Source organism: Mesoplodon bidens (genome assembly GCF_964165515.1).
Source record: "Mesoplodon bidens genome assembly, chromosome: 15".
Lineage (NCBI taxonomy): Eukaryota > Metazoa > Chordata > Mammalia > Artiodactyla > Ziphiidae > Mesoplodon > Mesoplodon bidens.
Genome location: NC_138171.1, coordinates 21,368,780 through 21,391,936, shown reverse-complemented (window position 1 = coordinate 21,391,936; position 23,157 = coordinate 21,368,780). Strand labels below are relative to the sequence as shown.

The window sequence follows — 23,157 nt, the reverse complement described above, 5'->3', positions numbered from 1 at the left end:
ATGATAATACATCTGAAATGTTATGTTCTTTTATATAAATAATACTTTAAAAAGCAGGGCTTCCTGTGATGTGTCATATTCTCAGAAAGGCTGGGCCTCAGTGTTGAGGCTTTGACATTGGTACAGTGGTTCCTGGCTAACTGTGTTCACCGTACGAATACGCTCAGGTGAAGGTGATGGTTGACTCAGGTGACCGGAAGCGCGCCATCAGTTCCGTGTGCAGCTACATTGTGTACCAGTGTAGTCGGCCAGCTCCTCTTCACTCCCGGGATCTTCACTCCATGATAGTGGCAGCTTTTCAGTGTCTCTGTGTCTGGCTGACAGAGCACCCTGATATGCTTGATGAAAAGGTTAGTCTACTAGATCTTAAACAGTAAACAGAAACACCAATGTATGTTGGAAAATATCTTTTGAAAGAGAACATCTAAATGTAAATACAACGTTGCATACTTTGAACTGAATATACTTGTTATATTTCAGGAGAACACTTGTCCTAGTGAGCATAATTCAAAAACTGTCATCGTACTTATACAGTTGACCCTTGAACAATATGGAGTTGAACTGTGTGAGTCCACGTATATGCACATTTTTAAAAATAGTAAATACTACACTATTACATGATTCCTGATGGGTTGAACCCATGAGTGTGGAACTGTGGATAAGGAGGAACCGCATATATGGATGGCTGATATACATGTGGATTTTTGACTGAACTGAGGGTCAACGCCTCTAACCCCCATGTTGTTCAGGGGTCAACTTTATTTGGTTGCAAATTAACCCATAGAGAAGTTCTTTTCAAAGATGGGGCTTTGAATAATTTATCTGTGAACTGTCAAAAGAGATGGCCAATAGGTACTTTGGTCACCTGTCATCAAACCAAGAAGGGCAGTTGATAGCCAGGCTGCAAACCTAGAGCACTGCTTGTTCATAAAGGTTGCTTGTATCTAAAAATTTCATTTCACACACGTTTCTTTCTTTTCAAGTAGACACAGATATCTAGACTGCTTTCTCTACCATTGTTCCATGTAATACTTTTCTTATGGGAAGGCAGACAGTTACAAAGAATTCACAGTGTAAATAAAAGAAGAGATACCAGGTTTATTGGAAAATTATAGAGAGTTTTATATAGTTTTTTAAAAATAATACTGTTGATTAACTCTTAGTCATTTTCATGATGACTTGTAAAGTTATCATACCAGAAATTGCTTTAAAATGTCAATAACCTATGAGCCTCCCTTTGGATAATGTAACATATTTTACACCATGTAGGTTTAACTGAATTGCTGTTACATCTCTTTCACTGGGCCTTTCACGATTTACAGTCCATGGTAATTTTACAAGAATTGTGACTGATAAAATTGAAATGAATTTATCATTACTTATTATCTGAATCTCAACACTCAAATTTAGTTCTTTAAAGAACAGTGGGGGGGAACAAGTTTATTTTATTAAATTATTATGAAGTTAATATATACCTATTCAAGAAAATGAGAAATTAGAGTCCCACCACCAAAACACACCCATATCGACACTTTCATGTATTGTCGTCTCATAAAATAGGTGTCTTACAAAAGCTAATCTGCTTTTCCTTTTTCTAGGACTGTCTTAAGGAAGTGCTGGAGATTGTGGAACTGGGTATTTCAGGAAGCAAGTCCAAGAACAGTGAGCAAGAGGTCAAGTACAAAGGAGATAAGGAGCCAAACCCTGCATCTATGAGGGTAAAGGATGCTGCTGAAGCCACCCTAACATGGTATGAAAGTGACTGCACAGGGATTGTGCCTAAGAGTTAGATGGGATTAGATGTGATCCTGTGTTGTTTCATCTCCTCCCCAGTTGTTCAGCATTAAGTGACACAACCCCATTTAGGATACTGTTTCTCCAGAAATAAAATGGAAAAGAAAATCTCTTGTTTTTTGGACCAAAGGAAACCAGGAACTTGGGGCTGAGAGTTTGGGTCCTTGTTTTTCTATGCTGGTTGTTAGTTAATTAAAGTCATATCATTTTAGAGCTGGAAAGGATCTTGGAGAGCCTTACCCACCCCCTCACTTTGATGGCTGAGTCCAGAGACAGGGTATGTCCGTGGTCACACCATTAGGTCTCCTACTTGCCAGCTCAGTGGTTTGTATTCTCTGCTATACCATTTATATTACATGTTACAGGTTCATTCAGCAAGATTTATAAACTTTCTCTTATGAACTGGTAATAGGATTGTAAAGATAAATCAGATTCAGTTATCACCATCAAAGAGCTTCTTGTCTAGTAAGGAAGATAAGATGTGAACACAAATGTCTATAATGCTAGTTAGATTAAATGCTCTAAGAGAAGAGGTACAAATGAAATGCTGGGGTGTTGGAAGGAGGAAATGAATACTTCCAGATTTGGGGAAATCAAAATAAGATTCCTAAGGAAAATGACATTGACCTGACTCGTAGAGAATGGATAAAGTTTGAGCCATAAGTCAGATTGCAGGGTGGTTAGGCAGCAAGAGAAGACTCCTACGTCAAGCAATTTGGTAGTGAAGGGACAGAGACAGGTTGGTATCTTGAAAAAGTATTAGAGAGAATTGAAAGAGTGTGTTTGGCCAGTTAGTGAGCAGAGTAGAAAGAGGGAAGAAAGGCAGTTTATCAACTGAAAGGAAGAGGTAGGTGGAGAGGATTAGGTGGAATTCGTACAGATGGAAAGATCAGGCTTATGAAAGGGTAAATGTGGATGAGACCCCAGAACAACATAAAAACGGGAAGGAGGAATGTCAAGTCAGTCTGGGTTGGCTCATCTTGGTCTTCTTAGTAAAGTGGTAGGTAAGACAGCTTGTAGATTTGTATGTAAATCAGCCCTTACCAAGATCCCAGAATCTTTTATGAGTTTTGTGACCTGTTGAAAGCTTCACACTAACGTGTGCACAATAAAATTGGGTTTATTTCAGTTCCTCATGGGCTTAGGTCATTCAGTAAAGTTTCAGAAGCACACTTGCTTTAGTTCAGTCCTGCTCACTATGCTAATGATGGGCTTTCATTGACTTTGTGGAGGTTTGGCTAATAGCTAGAAAATTAGAAAAATGCGATTGAGTACTAGAAATAATAGAAGTCCAGAGAGAAGACCTGTGTGGGCTGGGGTGGACTTAAAAGCATTATTAAAAAACTAAGACTTGATGTGTGTACATTGAAGAGTAAGGGATATGGAGAAAGGGGGAAGGACATTTCTCACTGGGACTCTGCATTATATAAAAATAAGTTTGCTCCATCCTAGGCTGGATGGGACATTCCATTGAGAATATGATTGGCAGTGAGGATCGGATATGAGCTCGGAATAAGTAGAGAGTCCTGGGATGCTTCCAGGGCTAGCCAGTAGTTATCCAGGTGGCTCATCTGTCTTATCTCTGCTGGCAACTCTACAAAAGGCATCTTCAGTTTTAAGTCTTGAAGAGGGCCCTGAAGAGTCATCATGAAACATATCCAAATCACATTTTCTCTGTTCCCTCACAATTACAGCTTTATGTCAGTATCATTGCTGTTTTCCAGTTATGCAAACACAGAACTTTGACTCATTTTCTGATTTATCTCTGCTTTATCTGTTATTCCCCATATGAAGCCAGTTACTGAGTCCAATAGACTTTACTTTTGAAAGTATTTCCTCCATTTGTTCTGACCTCAGATAGCATTCCCAGTCCAGGCCCTTATCACTTCTTGCCTGATTTCCCTGTTTTCAGTCTCTCACACTTTTCATTTTGCATTCTGTTGCTGAACTCATCATCTTAGGTACTGTGCTTATTCTGCTGCTTGAGTGATTGAAAACTGAATAGATTGCTGTTTACTGCGATGTGGTGTGAAATTTTTGGTCTCGTTTTCAAAGCCCTCCTTGAGTCCCCACTCAAACTGTCTGATCTTTCCCAGCACATCCCTTCTGCCACAGCTGGCAGGCCACTTGTGGCCGTGAAGTGCACATGTTCATACCTGTCTGTATACTTGCCCTGGGTTTCAGGACTTCCCTCTTCTCTTGGCCACATCCTCCATTGTTCGGTGCTCACATCATATCCACTACTTCTATGGACCTTCTTTGGTCATTCTGCTTCTTTTCCACACCTCTGTGCTCAATTAGTCTGACCTTACCACACTGCATGAATTCTACAGTGTCATGATCACACCTGGTTATATTTGATAACATGCTAGTGTTACCTCCCCAACCTGGGTAAAGACCACATTTCCCTCTTCACACCCCTCACAGTGCTGAGCACACAGGAGATAGTTACGGAATGCAGATCAGCTGGTTGGTGTTTTTTCCCTTGTTGTATAATATACATTAGGACTCTGGAAGACATTTTAGTGGCCCCTCTGCTTAGTCACCTTTAAGACTTATTTACCAAGTTATTCAGCCTCTAATTTTGGGATACTTTAACCCCCAAGTTTGCCCATTTCATTTTAATTGTTAAAAACTTGATGTTTACACTGAGCTAAAATCACTCCCACTTTAACTTCTACCCATTGGTTCTGATTCAGACTTTTAATAATGAAACCCTTTTTTCTGAGGAGTGGTGATATTCGAAGACAATGCTCATGTTCTTTCTGATTCATTTCTGCCAGTACCTTCAACTGTTTTTCATATGACAGGGATTTAGAGTACCTTTATCATCCTCGTCTTTTTCCTTTCAATGGCGCAGGTTTGGCTGTGTACCTCTTTAAAGGTCAATGACCTTTAAATTGTAGAATATTATATTTTCATTAAAGTGTACTTAGAGACTGCATTGGGTTTTTGAGAACCTGGTGATTTGTACTAAGTCAACTAAAATCTTAGAGGCTTTTTTTAACGCATTTACTTTTTGTCTTTCTCATCCTGTACTTATTTTTGGGGGGGTATTTGGATGTAATATACAGAATTTTGCATTTAAACTTGAAATTTCTTAATGTAAGATTTACCTCATTATTGTTAATCTTTTAAGATTCTTTTGGATCCCAACTCTTACTCTGACATATTAACTCTGCAGCTCAACTTTTGGTCAACTGCAGATTTATTTTATTTATTTATTATTTTTAAATTTATTTATTTATTTATTTATTATTTTTGGCTGTGTTCGGTCTTTGTTGCTGTGTGCGGACTTTCTTTTAGTTGCGAGTGGGGGCTACTCTTCACTGTGGTGCGCAGGCTTCTCATTGCGGTGGCTTCTCTTGTTGCAGAGCACGGGCTCTAGGTGAGCGGGCTCAGTAGTTGTGGCTCGTGGGCTCTAGAGCACAGGCTCAGTAGTTGTGGCGCACGGGCTTAGTTGCTCCGCGGCATGTGGAATCTTCCTGGACCAGGGCTCGAACCCATGTCCCCTGCATTGGCAGGCGGATTCTTAGCCACTGTGTCACCAGGGAAGTCCCCAGCTGCAGATTTAATGAGCCTGCCCTGTGTGTCGTAATCAAAGATACTGATAAAAATATTGAACAGGGACTTCCCTGGTGGTCCAGTGGTTAAGACTCCGCTTCCACTGCAGGGGGCACAGGTTCTATCCCTGGTCTGTTGGGGAAGATTCCACGTGCCGCACGGCGTAGCCAAAAAAGTAAATTAATTAAATGGTTAGTTCTTGAAAAAATATATATATATATTGAACAGAGAAAGACTCACAAAGCACATGATAAGAGGTTTCCCTTCAGGTTCACAGAGGTTTTTAAATCTTGTCTGTAAGTTTATAATGATACACTGCCAAATACTTGCATGTCTTGATTTCAGAGATATTTCTCTGCCTTTACAGTCTAGTAATCATCAAGAGGAGAAAATGAGGTTAGGCTGGTGTGACCTATACCCTTGCCAGCAACCTATTTGATAATGTCTTAGGATCTTGCATGGAACATAAGCTCACATGGTCCATATGCTTTGTGACAACCATCTCTGTCCCATATTAGAAAACCCACATTTTCCCATTACTCGTCTCTTGGTTTTTCATAAATCCTTAGGCCTGAACTCATCATGAAATTCTCCTGGTCCTTGAAATTCTTAGATAGTCCTCCTCCTAGGAGGAGAGAAAATGGAAGGAAAGTATCTGTTAAGCAGTGTTGCCTTCTATTAGAGAGATTTGGGTTCAAGCATTAGAATGAAAGAGAAAGGGAGAGGATTGCAATGATGTTGGGGAATACTAATTTTCAAATGAGTTACGTATGAAGGATCAGGTGATATTAGGACCACAAGATAAAATCTTTTAAGTTTTCTTAAGAAGATTCTGTCTGTGTTTCAGTTTCTTAATTATAAAATGGGAATAATAATGGTACCTATCTCATAGGGTTGTTATGATAACTAAATAAAATGTGTGAAGTGCTTAGACCCAGTGCCTGGCACATGGTAAGTGGTATATGTAAGTTATTACTATTATGCATTGAAGGTATGCAGAAATCTCTGTGGATATAAACATTTCAGAATGGTAAGACTTGATCAGTTGAATTCCAGTTTATAAAGCATTTTTTCTTATATATTCTCATTTAATAATTACAGTGGTTCTGTGAGATGTAACTACTAGTGCATCAAGTTCCTTATCTGTAAAATGAAGATATCTATTCATGGCCACACAGTGAGAAGGCAGTAGGCCCTGGTTTCTGGTCTCTTGATGATCACTTATCTCTTCTGAGCCTGAGTTTCCCCGTCTGAAAAATTGAGGGGGCTTGGCTGATCTTTGGATCCTTTTCTAGGTCTAGAATGCTTTAGCATTATCCTGAAACCTGGAGCACACACATTTTTAAAAATATATCTTTAGGAGCTTCATGATTTGGAAGTATGATTAGTCACGTTCCCTGGGTGGCAAACTTCGAGAGAGAGAAATTTGCTTGCAGGAAGTTTATTGGAAAGTGCTCTCAGGATCAACCCTTATGAGGGAATGAAGGAAGTAGGATTGAGCAGAGGGAAGACATAAACTGTGATGCATTTGCAACAAAGAGCTCTGGAGCTGGGCCGGCCCTTCAGGATTCTCTCATGTTGGGGCCAGAGGGCTGGGACTTAATACCCCTGTATTAACAGTTCATTGGACGAGAACTGTCCCAGGAGGAAGCTGTGATCTTGAGTAAAGTGGTTCTCATTGGCCTCTCCAGGACTCAGCTGAAAGCTATGGCCACCATCTCCCTGCATCTGAGGGACTGGGTCTTTCAATCTTGGAGAGGGAAATCTGGACAGCACACCACAGCATCCGCCACAGGGAGTAAATCTGACTCTCAAAGAGGAAGCGTGGCTGTGGTCAAATAAATCCAAAAGAACAGAAGGACAGATTGATGCATGAGGTGAACTTAAGATTTCCCTTTGGGGATTAACTGTTATCTTTTGCATTCTCCGTAGTATTATGCAGTTGCTTGGCGCATTTCCTTCACCCAGTGGTCCTGCCTCTCCTTGTAGTCTGGTGAATGAGACCACTTTGATTAAATACTCCAGACTGCCAACCATAAACAAGCATAGTTTCCGGTACTTTGTCTTGGATAACAGTGTCATCCTGGCAATGCTGGAGCAACCTCTTGGAAATGAACAGAGTAAGTTTCAGCACTTTGGGCTTTTTCCACTGCTAAATCAACATGTTCATCAGTATTAGCAAGCTGTTTCCAGGATCGGGGAAGGAAAGACTGCAAATTCTAAGTAATTTTGCATTTGTCAGAAAGCCTTCTAGCTGATGAGATAATAGCAACTAAAAAATAGAGGGTCAGAAAATGCAATATACATATTAAATAGAATCTTTTAGAGGCTCTTTATTAGAAAAGAGCTCCATAATTTTATAAAAAGTTTACTTTAGTGGGATATTTCTGTTGTTTACTGTGTATAAAAATCAGTATTACTCTTCCGTCCTTCTTGAACTTTGGATCCTGCCCCTCTCCTTTCCCACCCTTCACTCCACATTGTTCTTTTTCAGTTATTGGTGCCACCCAAACAGGCTGGGAATTGGAGGAGTCATCTTTGCCTTCTCCTTCCTGTTACTCCCTTATGTAGTTGGTTTCCAAGTTTCTACCCAGCTAGTGACTTTGGAATCTTCTTTTCTCTGCATTCCTCCCAGTACAGCCAAATGCAGGACTTTATTATTTCTTACCTGGATTATTGCTTCCTACCTGATCTGATTCTTCCTCCTTCCAGTTCCAAAATTTGTTACCGTTACCTCCATCCTACTTGCTGCCACCATTGCATTCATCCTCAAATGCAGATCTGACCATGCCAGTGCCCTCCTGAAAATTATTCAGTGATTTTCCATTGACATAACATGCACTGTTTTCTTCCCCTCTTTCCCCCAATTATAAACCATCTCAAGGTGTGTGATTACCACTGCAACGCAGACTACTCAAAGTACATTTTTTTCTGATGGTAATTGGAATCAGCCAGTATGTAAAGGAAGCATGTTCTTAGAGAGACCCTTATTGCTGGGAAGGTAAAGGAAAGTGAAGGTTACAGAATCGTTGGGCATACAGGGAATCACCTGGCGTTCAGTTCCCGCATTTACAGGTTAAGAAACTGGGGCTCAGAGAGGGTATGTGACTTATCCAGGGTTACTTGAGAAGTGTATGGTATGACCAGGACTAGAGTCCAAAATTTTCTGAACCTCATACTGTCTCTTTGTTATTGTTGCCCCACAGTGATAGGATTTCCTCAGTGATTAAAGACTTAATCTTCTTACTTTTGCAAACGTGAAAAGGATCTTAGAGTCCCATGCAAATTCTGTTGAGTATATATAGGTAGGATCTCATAAATCCATAAAATGAAATGAGACGTTTCCCAGTAGTTCAGGGACGAGTGAATACCATCACAGGTTTCCTTCCTCTTGTGGTAAGATACAGTGACTTTAATATGAAGTGGATGGGGCCTTTAATCGTTGCCCAACTCCAGAAGCACTGGTCCCAAGTCTTTCCTTCTTAAGGCACCTCATCCTTCTCTACCTTAGACCTGGGTGTTGCTTGACTTTCTTCCCTGGTTTGTGCCAGTTATTCATGATTCCTCCAGTTTCCCACTCCCAAGCCACCTGCTAAAGAGTCTATAAAATCCCAGTATCCTCTCCAGGTTTCCTGGCCTGAGGGGTAAATGTCAACCCTTTCAGATTTTTTAGGACTCCATTACTCTCATTCTAAGCAATTTCATTGCATTGGAATTCTACCAAAAATATAAACAATTGAGATTTTATAGAACTACAAGGATATTTTAATGGTTCATTGTAATAGTTAATAACAGAAGCAAGAGAGAGAAGTTTGAACAAGTTTGACTCCTACACCAGAGACAAAAGAAGGGAATAGGAAGAAGGATCTGGGTACTCAGGAAGTCCATCCTGAGTTCTTTACCTCCCTTCTTCCTGCCCCTGAACTTCTGTTGGGATGAAACAGTGCCTGCCTGTGGTGGGCCGTGGTTCACAAAGGCATGGGTGAATGTAACATCAGCACCGCAAGCACCCAGCCTGTCTTCTGCATTTAGGTCATTCCCAACACTGAAAATTAAGAGTATTTGCTGGGATAGTGTTACCCAAAAATGTGTATGTGTATTGCTGGAGGTATGTGAGATGATGTTGGTTGATACATCGGTGAACATTATTTTATGTATTTTTAAACATGTGTTTTTAAAATATATAATTAGCACACCAAAATTCATGGTTTTCCTTTTAAGGTAGAAATATATCATTTCCTTCAAAAATTTTAAGTTTAAATTTAAATAGTAATAGCGGTACTTGAATATGGCAGAATCCACAGAGATGGTTCACAAAGGATAAAAGTTAGGGAAGCACTGTGCTAGGGCTTTGATTATTAGAGGCTCTAAAATTGACAGTAGGTATATTTTATATGCTGTGTCAGAAATAAAAACTTTTCCACCAACATTTTATTCTAGATGATTTTTTCCCCTCTGTCACTGTGCTGGTCCGGGGAATGTCTGGAAGACTTGCTTGGGCACAACAACTTTGCCTTTTACCCAGAGGAGCAAAAGCAAATCAGAAGGTATCCATCAGAAGTTACAGGGAAGTGACTAGGAGTGAGTGTGTGTGTGCACGTGTTTGTGTGCGTTGTGATTTAAAGGTTAAATAATACTACAACAAAAATCACTGATAAATATTTTTGATCCTAGCCAGATTGTCAGTGAATTCACATCAGAATCATCTTAGGAGCCTAGAATTCCAGGTCCACTGAAATACTCTTTAAAGACGTCTTCAAGGCAGATGTATTTTCAGAAAGCTTTCCGGGTGACTTTGACATCCACTTATGATTAAGAACTACTGTTCTGAACATTGTCCCAATTTTTTTCATGCAGTGTTTAATATAGTAAAATTTAGGTACATGCCATTATGAAAAAAATTTTGCCAGAGCCTTGATGTCTCTGGCAACAGTACTTAGTTTCAAATTGTTTCATATAACTGTATAATTGGTAATATGCTCTATAATTTTTTAATGTGCTGTATAATTTAATGAAATCTTTCTTTGGGGTGGCACAGTTTATTTTCTTTATAACAGTTGTAATTATGTGAATAAAATTTGCTTACGGGAGAAAGTTGGAAAATTCAGATAATGAAGAAATTTTAAATCACCTGTACTCTTACTCTCCAGAAGTAGATAGCCACTGTTAATATTTTAGTGGATTTCCTTCCAATCTTTTTGTTCCTTTCTGTACATAACACTTAAATAGAATTTTAGTCATTTTTGTATACTGCTCTTTTCACTTATCACACTGTAAGCTTTTACTTATGTTACTAAAAATTCTTTAAAACATAACTTAATAAAATTTTACCCGCATTTAAGAGAGACACTCACAAAATTGGAGCAAATGCCTAAAACAATTGAACATTCCATATGTCTCTGTTAGATGAGATGTGTTTGCTGTGAGGAGCACACCCCTATTTGCTCCTGGTGGCGTCACGCCAATCACATTCTGTCAGCAGCACTGTATAAGCCACTGAATGCCATTAAAGACTGAGGAAGAAGGAGATGAGGAAAGGCACTAAAACTGTTTGATAGTTTAATATGTGCCATATATTTTTTTGTTTAATCCTTATAACAGTCTTGTGGTGGATTATTTCCATTTTTCAGGTGTGAAAACGGAAGTCACACAGCTAATATATATTAAAGCAGGGATTTGGCACCTTGAAGACCTAGATTCGGTGCCATATCTTTTCAATTAAGCCGTGCTAAGGTTCTAATTATTGAACTCACTGTCTAGAGATGCCCAGTGGATGTAAACTTGTACCTTATTATATGGAATGATTTGAGAGCCCTTAGGGAAGAAGGAAGTTTGAGTCTTAAGCTCTGAAATGCCTTACCTATTGGCTTACCACTGAATATGGAAGATTCAGGCCTGGTGCAGTGGAGGTCCGTAACCCATTTATCAGTCACAAAAATCTGTCATAAGTTGATGAACATTTTTATAAAAATAAAAGAGTACATTGGTACCTTTACCATTAGCAGTAGTATTGGCAGATTCTTACTGAATTTCTGTGTTATGCAGTCCTAGGGAAACACAGGCATCTAAGAGACCAGGGAAATACGTGTCATTTCAGATGGCACCCAAATGTAATAAACATAATGTTATTTGTTTTATTTTAACAGCTTTTTGTGCCTGAACCTCGTCCAGTTCCTAAAAATGATGTTGGATTTAGATATACTGTGAAACATCGACCATTTCCTGAAGAGGTGGACAAGATTCCTTTTGTGAAAGCAGATCTGAGCATTCCAGATTTGCATGAAATCGTTACTGAAGAAGTAAGATAAATTATTATGAGCTGTTGTTAAGAGAATGACTGTTAACATTCTTCAACAACTTCTGTGGTCAAGACACTGCCTTTCTTTGGTATTCCTGGAGGTGATTCATAAGATGACCTGGGTATTTGTCATCCAGGAGGTTACCATGTAGTAAGACAAATATAGATTGTGGCTGATTGAAAGGAACTGGACATATCTTATAGAGAGGTGGTACTGGGCTGCCTGGTCTGTGGTTTCAATAGTGTTCTGATATGATCAGACCCTAGTGGAGGATATTTGGAGAAGGGAGCCCAATTCAGAGACAGTTATGACAATCTAGACAGGGGATGGGAAGGACTACCTCATTGATAGTGGAAGTTTAAATATATGGCATGTCTTGTAGAGGTAGATCCAGACAGTCTTGGATTGACGAGGGAAGGAAAAGAGCCAAAGAACTTTAGATTTCAGGCTTGAGTGACAAAGATAACAGTGCCATTTATAGAAATACAGACATAGGAAGAGGACAGGTTTGGGAAAATGGGAAAAAGTTATTTCGTTTTAGATTAGATACTTAACTAGATTAAGTAATTGGTCGCCTAGGTCAAGAGAGAAGAATTTTAAGAAATGGAAGGCGGGTATGTCAGGGCATGAGAGAATATAAGGTTAGGAATGGAGGCTGCCTGCAGTTTCCAATGCTAGAGAGATCAAGGAGAAGGAGCACTAAGAAGAGGCCCCTGGATTTTGTCATGAAATGTTGGTGACCTTTGAGAGCAAGTTCAAAGGAGTATTAAAGTGTAAGGGTCTGGGGAATGAATGGTTAAAGAGGAAAAGGCAGTGAATGTAAACTACACTGTTGCTGTTAGCAGTAAAGGGAAGGGTACAGAGTGAAAAATAGTGTGAGGAAATAGCCTTAGCTAAGGAAAGGCAAGGCTGGTTTTTCTTTTTCTTTCTTTGTTTTTAATTCAAGAAGAATTAGAGGTGGAAAGGAACCAGTGGAAAAGGTTCTGCACCTGCCAACACTGTAAGGTGGGCTGGGAAAATGATAAGTAACAGAGCAAAGCCCTGGAGGCAGTAGGGTCAAGAACCTGTGATTGAGTCTAGAAAAAGGACACTTCTGGTAAGACAGGAGAGGAGAGGGTCAGCGAAGGTTCAGAGACATTTAGAGGTGGAAAGGAGGAAAAGTGAAGCAGCTTATATAAGTTTTAATCTTAGTTCTTAGCAATGAAATAGGGAAGCAAAGATGATTCTTAAAATTGCCAGGCAGCCCAGCTAGGTTTAAGTAGCATCATCTGTAGTGAAGTTACTTAATGCACTCTGCTGACTTTCTTCAAAAGTCCTTGGTATCCAGAGGCATAAGTAAAAATTTTGAATGGTGTGGAGATTGGCTGGGTGAATAAGGAAGAATAAGGAACAACACAGCTATGTTATATGCTTAGAAGAGGGTATTAAGATGTCAGATTTGGGGATTTAGTTTTGGTTGGGAGGTAGATGAAGCCAGAAGGATGCTAATGGCTTGGGGAAATACGGGGAGGGGTTGTTTGCCTTTCAGTGATAGTACGGGGGAGTAGGGGTACGGGTGAGCTGTAGGAAAGGAATTTCAGGATTGTAGCTCTTGAAAGTCCAGCACATCTGAGGTGCAAAGTGTGTCATGGATGGCCAGAGTTGTGAAGGTTGAGGAGGTTGTAGGAATATAAGCCAGACTGTTCACCAGAGAGGGTGGAATTTTAAATAGGATGGATCAGAAGGGAAGCAGAGGTAATTCCAAGAGTATAGCAACTAATGCATATGGTTGTGGACTTCAGAACATGAGGGGATCACTGCAGGATGAAGAGGGACAGGGATCTGGCAGAGAGCAGCAACTCTGCCCCCTTCCTTGCCAATGTGAAGGAAAGCAGAGACAGAGTGATTTCACTTACAGCGAGGAGATGAAGGAGCAATTTTTGAGGTTGTAGGGACATGTTTTGGGTATTTGTTTTAACCTTGTAACGTATTTGCTTGATTGTATGCTCTTGGTTGTACTGAATTGAAGCTCAGTGTTGATCACTGAAAATTATCTTCATTTATTTTGTTGCTTTATTTTCATTTAAAACTTGATTAATTCTATTACTTTTATGATAATTCCCAAAAAATGAAATGTTCGGTTTATTTCAGTTAGAAGAGAGACATGAAAAATTAAGGAATGGCATGGCCCAGCAGATTGCTTATGAAATACACCTTGAACAACAAAGTGAGGAGAAATTGCAGAAGAGAAGTTTTCCTGATCCAATTACAGATTGTAAGCCCCCACCTCCTGCCCAGGAATTCCAAACAGCACGCCTTTTCCTTTCACACTTTGGATTTTTGTCCTTAGAAGCATTGAAGGTAATTTCTGTAAACTTTTATGAGTAAATATATTCATAAATTAACATTCAGCTGCTGATAGCTAAAGCATTTTTATGAAAATAGAATTTAAAAAAAATAAAAACTGTTTAAAACCTTACCCTTCATACAAGGAAATGAAATTCCATGATGCTGTAGATTATAATATGAGCTCCAAGACAGTTTTCCCATGAATATATTTAGAGTTCTGTCTGAGGGGGCTGCTTATAATATAATAATATATGCGCCTCTGAATTTTCCTAGGTAATGTAGGACTCATATCACACATATTAATGAAATCTATAGATAATTAGAAAAAAGAATGTTAAAACTCTTCCCCAGTAAACTTTATTACTGAAAGTATGGGCTACAATTTACTCTGCTCTTTTATGCCACTTTTAAAAAGGAACAAGTATAAGTACTTCTTATGTTGTGCAGTTTCTGAGATCAGACTGTCTAGGTTTATGTTCTGGCATCACTACTTGCCAGCTATGTGATCTTGGGCAAGTTGCCCAACTTTTCTGAGTCTTAGTTCCTCATCTATAAAATAGGGGTGGGCTTCCCTGGTGGTGCAGTGGTTAAGAATCCTCCTGCCAATGCAGGGGACACGGGTTCGAGCCCTGGTCTGGGAGGATCCCACATGCCGCAGAGCAACTAAGCCCTTGCGCCACAACTACTGAGCCTGCGTTCTAGAGCTCGTGCACGGCAACTACTGAGCCTGCGAGCCACAGCTACTGAAGCCCGCACACCTAGAGCCGTGCTCCGCAACAAGAGAAGCCACTGCAGTGAGAAGCCCGCGCACCGCAACAAAGAGTAGCCCCCGCTCGCCTCAACTAGAGAAAGCCCACGCACAGCAACGAAGACCCAGTGCAGCCAAAAATAAATAAATAAATAGATAAATAAAATAGGGGTGATAAGGGTATCCATCTCATTATGATCGTGTCAGGTGCTTCATGTAGTAGGTAGTACAAAGTCAACCAGCCTGTAAGGTAAATAATGTCATTATTCTTAATTCCATTAAAACAATTTTACAAGGAAAGTAATGGTATCTCTATTTCACAGATGTGGAAACAGGGCCTCAAAAATGTGAAATGGCTTCCCTGAATGAGGATTTAGAGTTTGTACTAAGGCCTGTTTGTTTTGAAAAGCACAACTGAAGATTGCCAGGCAAGAAGTTGCTTATTGCACAAGTTGCCCCCTGCCCTTACACGCCAACAGCTACTTGGTTAAAGGCCATTTAACTTTTAAGGAAAACAGGGGAACATTGCTGACTGAGTTTGGATTTCAGCATGTAGATGAAAAATATTTTATGTTGTAGAAAATTGAGTTAGTGGTGGAGAGTAAAAAGTAAAAAACTCTTAAAATGCAGAAGAAAACAACAGAAAGAGGAAAATAATGAGAAATACAGTGGTAAATATGGAAGGCCAGGAACAAAGATACAACCTACAAATGATTAGTAGTATTCCTAGTGGAGAAAATTGAACAAAGTAGAAGCAGTAAATTAAAATATACTAGAAGAAAATATTACATTCTGTGGACTGACGGGAGACAAGAAGAGCCTTAACAGGCCTGTCTCTGAGATTGCAGTTTTCCTTTCATGTTATCTATTCTGCTTGAAATTTTTAAGCTTTCAAGGAAATAATTCTCATGCTTTCTCACCTGGTTCAGAACATAGGAAAAAGGGACTTCCTTGGTGGTCCAGTGGTTAAGACTCCACACTCCCAATGCAGGGGGCCCAGGTTCGATCCCGGGAATTAGATCCCGCATGCCACAACTAAGAGCCTGCATGCTGTGATAAAGATCCCGTGTGCTGCAACTAAGACCCAGCACGGCCAAATAAATATTTAAAAAAGAAAAAAAAAAAGAACATAGGAAAAAGTCAGAAAGTAAACTGGTTTATTTTGTGAATCTTAGCTTATCTCTAATAACTTAAACCGGACAGCACACACATACGAAAAAGCTATAAACCAATCTTTACTTATGAATATATGTGCAGAAGTGTTTAGGAGAATGTTAGTAAAACTGAATTCAGCAGGGTGTTAAACAAATTAACTTCTACAACCAAGCAAGGTTTATCCTAGGAACTCAAGGAGAGTCAGTTATTGGTAAATATTAGTAAAGTTATTAAGAAAATAATTTGATCCTATTTTAGCAGATCAGTCAATAAAACAGTCAGTATTCAATAGAATAATATTCAGTCTGATTTTTAAAACGTGAATAAACAAAAACCCAAAAACTTAGCCAGGGCCAGTAATGTAGATCTCAGTAAATGGCAGCCTGTTTAGGAAACAAGATGGAGAATGAGGAAACTAGAACCACCCTTTGTTAAAAATCAGAGGTAAAGGATATCTACCTTGGCCACTGTTTAACACTGAGAGTTTTTTAGTTAATGAAAAGTTATTTTAATCTTTATTTTATTTTTAATTTAAAAAAATTTTTTTTTGGCTGTGTTGGGTCTTCATTGCTGCACGTGGGCTTTCTCTAGTTGTGGCGAGCGGGGGCTACTCTTCATTGAGATGCGTGGGTTTCTCATTGTGGTGGTTTCTCTTGTTGCGGAGCACGGGCTCTAGGCGCGTGGGCTTCAGTTGTTGCAGCACGTGGGCTCAGTAGTTGTGGTATGCGGTCCCTAGAGCATGCAGGCTTTAGTAGTTGAGGCACGTGGGCTCAGTAGTTGCAGCGAGTGGGCTTAGTTGCTCTGTGGCATGTGGGGTCTTCCCGGACCAGGGATTGAACCCGTGTCCTCTGCATATGCAGGTGAATTCTTAATGACTGCACCACGAGGGAAGTCCCTATTTTAATTTTTAAATAACTATAGATTAACAAAGTTTTTTAAAAAATGTGAAGGGAGGTTCCCCCAATGGGTAACATCTTACATAACTACAGTATAGTATCAAAACCAGGAAAGTCAGTGAAATATTAAAAGAAACTAAAAGGAAAAAACCATTGGAAAGGAAAAGACAGTTCCCAGGTAATATGATTTCTAATTAGACAGCCATAAGAGAATCAATAGAATGTTTAAAGTAAATGAGAAGATCACTGCAAAGTACAGCTATTAATGACTGTGGCTCTAATATCCAGTTAGAAATATGATGCCAAAATACCTCAGTTACAACTGCGATATTGACAAAAGTTATTCTAAGAAAATGTATTAAAACACAGACCTAGGGCTTCCCTGGTGGCGCAGTGGTTGAGAGTCCGCCTGCTGATGCAGGGGACGTGGGTTCGTGCCCCAGTCCGGGAAGATCCCACATGCCACAGAGTGGCTAGGCCCATGAGCCATGGCCACTGAGCCTGCGCGTCCGGAGCCTGTGCTCCATGGCGGGAGAGGCCACAATGGTGAGAGGCCCGCGTACCGCAAAAAAAAAAAAAAAAAAACACAGACCTAGAGGGAAAAACTTTAAAGTTACTAAGAGTTGAGAGATATAAAATATATGCATGTTATGTTCCTGAATCAGAAGATCATCCAGAAGAACAAGCTGATGAGATAGCTTATTTAAAAAGCAAAGAATGAGGAGCCTTTGTCCTATAAGGTGTATCATAGCATGCTGCAGGTCTGCAGTTCCTTATCCATGATTTCAAAGTGAAAAATGAAAACTAGAAGATCTTTTGTATGTTTGTATAAAATTCACTTAGTGGAAAAATCTGACCTGAATTGATGTGAGCCTATTTGTAGTCTTACTTATTTCATAGTGTGAATACTCTTCTGTTTGACTGCAAAAATAGTAATGTTTTTGATGATAGGGTGTTGCCTCAACCCTTGTTAGGACTGTTACATAATGGACTGGAAGACCAGGCTCACGATCCTTGCTATTGTAGAAGAGAGTAATCCTTGCCATCTCTGGGGGATGCTTTCCTGAAAAATATGGATGGCCCAACCTGCTGGGCAAGATCAGGATCTCAAAGAAGATAAGGGATGGGGGGAAACAAAACAAAAAATGCCTCAAAAAATTAATAGACTATTTTTTAAAGCAGTTTTAGGTTTGCAGAACAATTGAGTAGAAAGTAGAGAGACTTCCCATATAACCTCTCTTCCTCCACACACATAGTTTCTCGTATTGTAACATCTTGCATTGTTATGACACATCTGTAACAAGTGATGAACCAGTATGGGATGGATTATTAACTGAAGTCAGTAGTTTACATTAGAGTTCACTCTGTGTTGTACAATTCTGTGGGTTTTGACAAATGCGTAATAACATGTGTCCATCATTATAGCATTATACAAAATAGTTTCACTGCCCTAAAAATCCAGTGTAGTCTTCTTACTCATACTTCCTCCTCCTTCCCCCACCCAACCCCTGATTTTTTACTGTCTCTACAGTTTTGCCTTTTCCAGAATGTCATATAGTTGGAATCATATAGTATGTAGCCTCTTCAGATTGGCTTCTTTCACTTAGCAATTTGCATTTAAGTTTCCTCCATGTCTTTTTGTGGCTTGATAGCACATTTCTTTTTATTATTGAATAATATTCCATTGTGTGGATGTATCACAGTCTACTTATCCATTCACCTACAGAAAGACACCTTGGTTGCTGCAAGTTTTGGCCATTATGAATAAAGCTGCTGTAAACATTTGTGTGCAGGTTTTTGTGTAGACATGTTTTTAATTCATATGGGAAAATACCAAGTTATGTAATTGCTTCACTGTGTGGAAAGACTATGTTTAGCTTTGCAAGAAACTGCCAAATTGCCTCCTGGCATGGCTGTACCATTTTGCATTAAGCCCAGCAATGAATAAGAATAAAATACATATAAAATTTTTTGCTAGAAAGCTTGATATTTTATAGAGAAAATAGGATTTTAAATTATATACATATTAAGATTTCAACTGTCTTTCAACAGAAAAAGGCAAATAAGAGAACTGACAGGAAGTACACAAGCATGTTAAATAGTTTCTATAGTTTGGGATTATGGTTGTGCTTATTGCTGCCACTTTATAATTTTTTTTTTTTACTTAATGTTCATTAAACCATGAGCAAGTGTTGCTTTTACAATTAGAATGATGAAGAGAGATGATAATTTCTCCTTTCTTCCTTTGGCGATAGGAACCTGCAAATAGTCGTCTACCTCCTCACCTTATTGCACTTGACTCCATGATACCTGGATTTTTTGATGACATTGGGTATCTGGATCTCTTGCCATGTCGTCCCTTCGACACAGTTTTTATTTTCTATATGAAGCCAGGTCAGAAAACAAACCAGGAGGTAAGATTTCTGGATTTTGGGGGTAAATTTTTATGCTGTAAATTTTATAAACCCTTGAGGTAATTCTTACACCGGTTGAGTTTCCTTAGCTTTCTAGGAACTGAGTGTGAATAGAAAACAATAAGATTCTCTGAGGCCTCCTTTAGAATGGCTGAGACCTGCCTTCCCTAGCCACAGGGAAGATTTAGATTAATTTCCAGCTGCCAGCCAGTGGCCTGCAAGTTGAATTTGACTTACTTATTGCATCTTGACTAAATTTTCAAGTTGTTTATTTAAAAGTTTCACTTCTGAAAAAAAATTTTAATTGGAAGAAAACGAGAACTGGCTGTCAAATCAGTTTCTTGGCACTTAGAAGAATATGAAGGGATATGGGTGAACTAAACAGGTACACTTCTAAGGAGATGATGTGTTTAAGAGATGATATGTTTAAGAGATAATGGCCTGGCAACGATGCCCAGTGGATTGAGAAGTATTCGACGTAACACACCACATATTTTGACTTTATTAGGCCTCCAGATGGTCTTGCCATTGATTAACATTGTATGAACTACATCAGTGATCTGTGGACTGGCTGCATCAAAAGTTACTTGGGAGAGCTTTTAAAAATAGTAATTCCAGGATCTTATCTCTGCTGATCTGATAGAGAAGTTCTAGAGTAGGCTAAGAGAATCTTATGTTTTAAGAGATTCCCCAGGTGATATTGATACACTACTCCTCTCATTTTTAATTTGTAGAAGATTTCTCCTTTTTCTTCCTCTAGCATTAGGTTTTCAACAGAAGCACTGTTGCTATTTTGGGCCGGATAATTCCTTGTTATGGGAGCTGTTCTATAGGACATATAGCAGCATCTTTGGCCTCTACTCACTAGGTCCCAGCAGTGCCCCACCAGTTGTGATATCAAAAATGTCTCCAGACATTTGTCCCCTGGAGAGCAAAATCACCCCCATGAGAACCACTGTTTTAGAACAAGGGACTTTTCTTTCTGAGGCCCAGGAATTAAGTTTGGTACTTGGTGAAGAGGAGAGACCCTTCTGGTCACTTCATTTTTTCTGGAATGGTTGCATTCTCTTCTTTGGACTAAGAGAAGGATGTTTTCCCACTCATTAATTATTGGATTTGTAATAGGTTTATACTTTTTATAGCATTTGTCAAGATTTGTAAGTAAATAATCACATACCTATGTAATGTTTTTCACTAATCAGACTCTGTGAAGGCGGGGACTTAGTGTTTTTTGTTTACTTTTAGTAAACATGTCTAGCTCAATAATTACTTTGCTAGGGAGGGAGCTAAAGGATTTTCTTGTATTATCTCACCTAATCTTCACAACCATCATTATTACTCACTTTATAGATAAAGAAACTGAAGCAGTGGGGTTAAGAAACTTGCCCGAGGCCCAGCCAGGATTTGAACCCAAATCTGTCTAACTTGGAAGCATGCATTTTTAACTACAGTGATATATATAGTCCCCAGTTTATTCTAAGCTTGGGCTTGATTTATCAGACACTTCAAAGTGAATCGATTTTTATGAAGCTTATTTTGATATGCTCTTTTGTTTCCTTCATTATATCTGATGATTGGTATGTATTTCAGATTTTAAAGAATGTGGAGTCTTCCAGAAATGTTCAGCCACATTTCCTAGAATTTTTGCTCTCCCTTGGCTGGGCGGTAGATGTGGGCAGACACCCTGGCTGGACTGGGCATGTTTCCACCAGTTGGTCTATTAACAGTTGCGATGATGGTGAAGGACCTGAACAAGGTAAAACTCGTATGTTCATTTGTTTTTTCTTGTTTTGTTACTCTTGGCTTTTCCCCCTTTACTATTAGTTTGTAGTCTTATTAAAAAAAACAAGCAGAGGTATAGAATGGAAAAGTCTCTTTCCTCTAATCCTCACAGGAGGTCACTTAATAATTGTATAGTCTTCCAGACATTTTCTGTTAATATGGGGAATACTTATGTACATGTATATATAAATGAATGTATATGTTATATACATATATAATGAGAGTTAATTAATATAAAATTAATGACCTAATTATCACAAGGTTAATAAGTTCCTTTTTTTGTAGTGTGAGTGAACAAATTCCATTTTCTATAACAATATTATAATAAATTTAGATTATAGCAAACAGTGCAGTTTCCTAACAAGTGTATTTTGTCTAATAAATATAGGTTTCTATTAACAGATGTGTTTTTTAGACTTTGTGGCTGTCATTTAAGTTACATTCTTGGGATATTATGTAAAAATCTTTGTAGTAAACAGCTGACTGTCTCTGAGAGATTCATGCCCATCTCTGCAAATCCTCCTGAGGAACTATAATCAGGATAACAAGTACCAGAGCAAGTATAAGTTTAAACTTAAGGCCTTTGCACCACCTGGCTAGTGCTTTTTGTTCTGGGGGCTCTTGAAATCACTGGAAAGTTAATAATACCTCTCTCAAGTGGGTAATGCCTGTGTCCAGTGCTTTGAATTAGCAGAGTTTTTCTGTCAACAAGATTATACTCTCTCAAGGTTTCCCATTGAATATCATTGTGACCTGTAACTTGTAATTTTTTCTACTTTCAACCAAGGTTGAATCAAAGTATTTGAGGATATGTTCTAATTTTATTGCCACATAACCTTTAATATGTGCTTGAGTGTATCTATAGACTAAGTTCTCATAAGTAGAATTGATAAAGGATTTGCACATATTTTAGTTTGATAAATGTATCAGTTGGATGCTTAAGGTTGCAGGTAACAGAAAACCCGACCCAAATTGGCTTAGATTTTGAAGGTCATTTATTGCCTCATATAACTGAAAATTCCAGAGATCAGTGTACATTTTTTGTTGCCATTTGATCAGCAGTCCTGTTCTATTTCTCTGCAGTTTTCCTTTAGCTCTCTTTTCCATGTGTTGGCTTTGTCCCAGCCTGGCTTTCCTCATAGTGCAAATAAGGCAGTTCTAGGCTTTACATTCACATACCACACTAGTCTGAAGAGGAGAGATTAGCTGAGTCTCAGAACCTCCCTTCTCCCCAAATCCTGAGATACGCAGTGATTGGACCACCCTGAGCCTGTCCCTGTGGCAAGAGAGATGGAATGATCCTGATAGAAACAAACAAGATAGAGGAGGGGAGGGTGGAGTGGATCTTGGGGCAGTAACCACAGTGTGTACTGCAGTCGACACAAGTGCCTGCCCAGCATCTAAACCGGGAGTCAGCAACTACAGCCCATGCCTGTTTTTGTAAATAAAGTTTTATTGGATCTCAGCCACGCTTCTTTATGTATTATCTGACTGCTTTCATGCTACAACGGCAGACTTAAGTAGTCGTGGCAGAGACCATATGGCATGCAAAGCCTTATTTACTGTCTGATCCTTTGCAGAAAAGGTTTGCTAACCTCTGGTCTAAACTTCCTGTTTTCCACATCCTCACCAATTTAGGTGTCTTCTGGTCTGTTAGGTGAGGAATTTTCTATTTTTAATTATGATTGAGTTTCAGCATCTTCTCATATTTTTATTTCTTACCCGAGAACTACTTGTTCATTTCCTCTTCCCAGTTTTTTGTCAGGTTGTTGATCTTTTATGTATTACTGGCAGGGCATTGTGTCCATTTTTTTTTTTTTACAACTTTATTGGAGTATAATTGCTTCACAATGGTGTGTTAGTTTCTGCTTTATAACAAAGTGAATCAGTTATACATATACATCTGTTCCCATATCCCTTCCCTCTTGCGTCTCCCTCCCTCCCACCCTCCCTATCCCACCCCTCCAGGCGGTCACAAAGCACCCATCTGATCTCCCTGTGCTATGAGGCTGCTTCCCACTAGCTATCTACCTTACGTTTGGTAGTCTATATATGTCCATGCCTCTCTCTTGCTTTGTCACAGCCTACCCTTCCCCCTCCCCATATCCTCAAGTCCGTTCTCAAGTAGGTCTGTGTCTTTATCCCTGTTTTACCCCTATGTTCTTCATGACATTTTT

The 23,157-nt window shown here is 39.2% G+C and overlaps 1 protein-coding gene across 2 annotated transcripts in view; it reads left to right on the top strand.

Moving 5' to 3' along the window:
• Positions 1 to 23,157, top strand: part of RALGAPB (Ral GTPase activating protein non-catalytic subunit beta) — a 103,111-nt gene that overhangs the window by 67,029 nt on the left and 12,925 nt on the right. For both annotated transcript variants that reach the window (XM_081255473.1, XM_081255472.1), the window contains exons 17-24: positions 168 to 350; positions 1,599 to 1,750; positions 7,291 to 7,478; positions 9,799 to 9,905; positions 11,505 to 11,657; positions 13,788 to 13,997; positions 19,040 to 19,198; positions 20,789 to 20,954. In XM_081255473.1, coding sequence (XP_081111599.1) covers positions 168 to 350; positions 1,599 to 1,750; positions 7,291 to 7,478; positions 9,799 to 9,905; positions 11,505 to 11,657; positions 13,788 to 13,997; positions 19,040 to 19,198; positions 20,789 to 20,954 — 1,318 coding nt within the window. The remainder of the gene's footprint in view (positions 1 to 167; positions 351 to 1,598; positions 1,751 to 7,290; positions 7,479 to 9,798; positions 9,906 to 11,504; positions 11,658 to 13,787; positions 13,998 to 19,039; positions 19,199 to 20,788; positions 20,955 to 23,157) is intronic.